General features: G+C 37.3%; 1 protein-coding gene across 1 annotated transcript in view; it reads right to left on the minus strand.

Moving 5' to 3' along the window:
• The window catches only part of ARMC4 (armadillo repeat containing 4), an 87,254-nt gene that overhangs the window by 47,246 nt on the left and 34,396 nt on the right, over nucleotides 1-5,612 (minus strand). Inside the window, exons 13-14 of the mRNA XM_009707150.1 lie at nucleotides 5,447-5,601; nucleotides 1,788-2,030 (exon numbers count right to left, since the gene is read on the minus strand). Of these exons, the coding sequence (XP_009705452.1) occupies nucleotides 1,788-2,030; nucleotides 5,447-5,601 (398 nt within the window). The remainder of the gene's footprint in view (nucleotides 1-1,787; nucleotides 2,031-5,446; nucleotides 5,602-5,612) is intronic.

The following is a 5,612-nucleotide window of genomic DNA, read 5'->3' on the forward strand; positions in this document are numbered from 1 at the left end:
AGGGAAAGGAGAGGGAAGGGTTTTCCCTTTTTTTTTTTTTTTTTTTTTTTTGCGGGGGGGGGAGGCGGGGCTAGGGGTGTGCCTTTAAATGCTCTTAAACCTGAGACAGGCAGGGCACTCAACCAAGCAACTCATTTAAACACATGAATAGTTGCACTGGTGTCAACGTTTTAACTAAGCATTGTTTTTAAATATTTCACTGGATTGCTATCAAACTTATCCATACCTGGATGAATCATGCCTTGGGAAAAGACAGCAGCAGTATCTCTCCTAGTACAAGTCTAACTAGCACAATACATTGGGTACATGTCACACTCTGGCTAATAATAGTAATTTCTGTGTAACAGTGTTTTTGTAGTAGTAAAAACTATATTCCACTCTTGATCTAAGATCTTGCTTACCTGTTCATGTTTTAAAATAATTTAAAAAACATTTTAAAAGTTGAGAACCTTCAACAGAGAACTTTTTCATATGAACCAAATTTGACACTTGATTCATTTGTCCACTCTTTGCAAACTCTGTAAGATTTTGTCCCAAACAACCTGTACTCTTTCCTTCTTAAAAACAAGATGGACTTTGTTCTATCACAAGTTCTATCAGCAACTTCTGTTATTTTTTTTGCTTATACTGACCACATTCCAGTATGAAGCTACCCATACTGGATACTACAAGTGACAGTCCTGAGTACTGGAGTATGTCTGAGGTTTTATAAATATCAATTTATATTTATTGGCATTTAAATTTCTTAGGTGATTTACAATGTTAAGTCTGTTAGGTTAATACATTACACTAAAGGCTGATTTTTAGTGAGATATGTCATGAAAGTGATTTCATTTATTTATACTTCTACGCTACATGGCTAACTGTTCATACAACCCATGTTTACAGTTGTGTACCATCTAGCTTTTTGCCACTGGGTGACAGCCAAAGCATGAAAACAAAAGCCCTATTCAGGAGAAGAATTCCCTGCCCTGCTATATGAATATCAAGTGAATTATGCAAATCAGAACAGGAGGAGTTTAATAAAACTCTCTTTCTGACCTTCCTTGTGTATAAGGAGGGAAGTATGCTGAGAATCTTGAGGCAAATATCCCTGCAAGGGAACAGTAAGCACAGTAAATGCCGACCTCAACATTTAACTGAAACACTTAATCATAAAACTCCAGGATCTTTGAAAGTTGTACAAATTTACATCACAAAACCAAAGAGAGCAGCAACTCTCTCAGTAAAAAAGAGAGTCTTTTTCTTTGGTTTTGCAAAGGAATAACAGAGGAGAAAAGGGTCCAAAAAAAAGTCTGAGTTCATAAAAGGAATGATGGAGAGGGACGAAATAGATAAAAACCAAATAATACTCTACTTGAAAAATTTTCAAATTATTTTTCATGACAGTAAATGTGCACATTTCCTTTTAGAATTACTTCTTCTAATTTAGGCTATTATTTATGATTTGGGAACAGATGTAAAAGAAGGCAAAACAGGTACCTATCATACAGCACTTTAAAATGGTGCTCTGTCACTTTGAATTTTAACTTCAATAAAAATCAATTTACTAAAGGTTTATCTGATTTTCCCCAAAATGCAAAAGCCTTAAATTCCATAGATTTCCTTAATGAATTTTTTTATACATATAGCACATTTTACAGTAGGATGTAACTAACCCACACAGCCCTGTGGAAAACAAAAAGTGAAATATCCTTTTAAGTCACATTAGAATTGACTATATTTGTGCCAAAATTATGGAAAAAAAAAATTCAATATTTAAAATGCTATGAATATGAACAGCTTACATCATATTTTCAGGTTCTGTTGCACAAGCTCCCACTGCTTTGGTGACATTCACAAGCAGTGTCTGATCAGTTCCAGTAAGTAACTTCACCAGATGCGGTATTCCACCACATTTGCGGATAATAGTTCGATTTACTGGCTCTTGGCAACATTCTCCCAGTGCTCCAACAATATTTACAAGGACTTCTTCAGGCTGATCAGGAAGCAGTCCTACCAAAGCTTCTATGGCTTTATATTCCCGAAATCTAAAAGACAGCAATAAAACCAAAGTTGTTATTTTCAGTATGTTACTGTTATAAGTCTAATTTTATAATTAAGGAATCATTGTAATTGAAGTACAATACTTAATTTCTGTATGTAAATTATCTTGTTGAAGAAATCACGATACAGGTAAACCATTTCAATTAGTTCTTGAAAGTGTGACATACAGCATAATTTCTCACAGTACCTTTTCAAATACATTTCTCTAGTTTAACTAGGAATCTGCAGAGTAGTTTGAGGGGTTTTTAAAACTTGACAAGTGGATGCAACATCTATAAATAGCTGAAAAAATACTGGAAGACTAGCAAGTACTGTGGCATCCTAACTTCCAGTACTTTTTACCACCAAGCTAGAGTAGTAGTGTATCAGATCATCTTCCTCCTGTCTGGACCAGAGGATCACCCTTACTTTTCACTAAATGTTAGCCTTTAGAGAGTTTGCCCTGATCAGTTCTATACAGTCACTTCAGGCCTAATATGTGCATTTGCCTAAGGTCAGACTTACAGTTCTAGTATACTTCTATTGTACTATGTTAGAGTCCACTTTGAAATTAAGAAATAAGTTGACAGAAATTTGAGTTGACTGCTATATTAATACTTCCCTCATTCTTCATAGCACTTTTGATACTGAAAATCAAAAATAAATTTTTAAAAATCCTGGAGGTCCAATCCTACAAACAGATGCATGCTAAACCTCAGAAGTTCATCTTTCAGAACAGGACTTTATTCCTCAGTACTGGAGTCATCATCTGAGTTCTTTTTGTTCAGAACTTAGGAGATTCTTAATACTTAACAAATACTGTCTCTTCCTTTCACACATTTTCTATGACACAACTTGACAATTCCACTTGGTATATCAAGCTAGGTCTAACCTGTATATTATCTAATAATTATGCTTTGATTTATACCTTTGTGTAAATACACATAGTTCCTCCTCTAAAGAGACATTTTCTCTGAGGGTACAGAGTTCTCATTTGTGCTTCCCCCACGGCCTCTAGCTTCTGGAATTGCCTACTTGAGCTACTAACATTTTGTGTTTTCGAGGAATCAGTTGTACATGTGGCTTTTCTTTCATACAAAAAAATGAATATTTTTGAGATTTTGATGGCAGAACTAGAACTGTTTCAATAAAAGTTAATCTTTCCCAGCTGGTTTATCAGTATAACAACTAAAGTAACAGAAATGAGAACCTTTCATTTTTCATCATTCAAGCCTTCACTTAAAGAGGAATCTTCCTCTCTTTGTTCACTATAATTTGGAAGTATCCCTATAATTTTTTTTTCAAGAGAAAACATCAACAGCATAAAAAAAAGAGTAATAAAGCAAGTAAGCAATTTTTTAAAAAAACCTGATTTTCTCTGGCTACTTTATCTGTGTTGCATATCAACTGCTTCACAGATGGAACAAGATGAGCTGCCTTTGCAACGGGCAGGCTACACTCTGACAGAGCTGTTGGCTCGGGCCATCTTGCGTCCAGAAGCAGTACGGCTGCTTGCATGCAAACTGGAATCTGAGCTAGTCGGGCCCAGGCACCTGTATCAGCTCATTCCTGAGTCAGCACAACATCTCAGCAATGTACTTCAGGTATAGGAAATATTGTGGAGTAGTTCAAAGATAATGAAGTAGTCCTGCAGGAACCAGCAGGGTTTGTTAGTTCTAGCTTCATGCCAGACTCAAGCTCATCCCTCCAGATCTACTTACATGTTTTCATATTATCCTCCCTCCCTGTTCTGTAGTGCCTTCCCATCTTAAGTTTGGATAGGGTTTACCGCTCCAGACTCAGTACTACATAATACATGAATTCAGCTCAAGTCTGGACCTCTGCCTGGCTAGTAACCTTCATGGAGTGTCAAGCACTTGCCAAAGATATGTGAGTAGTCCAGCAAAAATCTGTTTGCATTTGGACAGAATTATTGGCTACAGCTATACTAATAAATAAAACAGGCAAGGCCTCATTCTCTAGCCCTGAGGACAAGAAGCACAACATAGCATCCATATGGCTAAAATCTCTTATCCTTACAATTCAGGGTGGCCTCACCCATTCTGCCTAATGGAAACAATCTGTTGCGGGCACTGTTTCGAAGGACTGTCTGGGCATTGTCTGGGAGAGCGCTTGCTGGCACAGGCCAAACTGTGTAAGGGACTCTGCTAGCAGTTAAACAATATGGATAACCGTAACATAATGCCTGAACCCTGAAAGGTTTGGCCTTGTTTAATTTACTAGTATAGACAGAGCCATTCAGTTTGCCTCATCATTGATTGATTCAGAATCAGGACCCCCAAAGTCCACAGAAAAGAAGGATATATCCTTCTGAAAAGCCAGGTTACTGTGCAATCAAGAAAGCAAAAGCAATAGGACAGCAGTAGAGTATGTAAAGACTATGGCTCTGTATACCAACAGTTTGGGAACTCATTTAGGATAGTAAAAAGTCAGTCTGTAAACCCTTATTACTGGAATTCTTTCTGATTTTTATCCAGCAGTTATCTACCATATCTGCTTGTCCAGCAAAATACACTAAAATTAGGGCTGCAGGAAGAGGTTACCTCTTACTGATACTCCTTCCAGCCTATGAATCTTACATTCCCCTGTACAGAGCAGCATAACTTCAACCGAACATAGTGGAGCTGGCTTTTTTCTGAGGTAAGGTGCATGAATCTGATAAATTACTTTTAGATGAGGGGGTGAAATACTCTCAATCGTTAAGCTGTTCCATGAAAAGTGGAGGGTGGTAACTCCTGCTGTCCCATTCTCAGATAATCACTCAGGACCCTGATATGGAGAGGTTGTAGGTACCTATGGTAGGACTCATCAGTTAATTCCACCCATTCAGAAGATGAGTGTTCAGACTAAGCTACTTTTCTGAGCCCCTTCTGCAGTCAAGGAGAGAGGCATCCAGGCTCATTATTCTAGATTCCAGTGTATTTCCAAAGTAGGTGGACCTAAAGTGTATTAGATATCTATCCTAGAAGGAGATAATTTGCTCTCTGTCTCTCTTGATGTAAAACGTTAAAGCTAAATGTGCTAACTACCCTCTACAATGCAGCAGTGATTCCCGTTTGTAAGCTACAGAGAGGAGTGGGGATACCAGATACGCCCATGTGTCAAATGTTTAGTATGTGCTAGTACACCTTCTGACTCAGTGTCCTATATCTTAACTATTCTTTAGAGGCAGGTGTTGTCCCCATTGATTCTTAAGATTCTAGGAACTTAACACTGTCTCTACTGTACCCTGATGAGGTCAGGTGGCAATTTTTTAAATACTATAAAACCTAAGTTGAACGCCCAACTGGTTATAAAGTACATTTTTGAAGAATGATGACATAACAATTCTGAAAACAATAGAGGCTCATAAAATCAAAACATGATAATGTAATAAATGTTTGTAAAATGAAATTGTTACTTTGACACATTTTCTCCACTGATTGCACATTTCCAGATTGCTCCTGTCACAGCTGCTAAAAGTTGTTTGTTTTCAGAGTTACCAAGCAGAACAGATAGTGGTTGTAGACCTCCATGCTGTCTAACCAGGTCCCGTGTTTCTTTATCTTCTGCACACTATACAAAAA

Source organism: Cariama cristata, unplaced genomic scaffold (genome assembly GCF_000690535.1).
Source record: "Cariama cristata isolate BGI_N322 unplaced genomic scaffold, ASM69053v1 scaffold22629, whole genome shotgun sequence".
Lineage (NCBI taxonomy): Eukaryota > Metazoa > Chordata > Aves > Cariamiformes > Cariamidae > Cariama > Cariama cristata.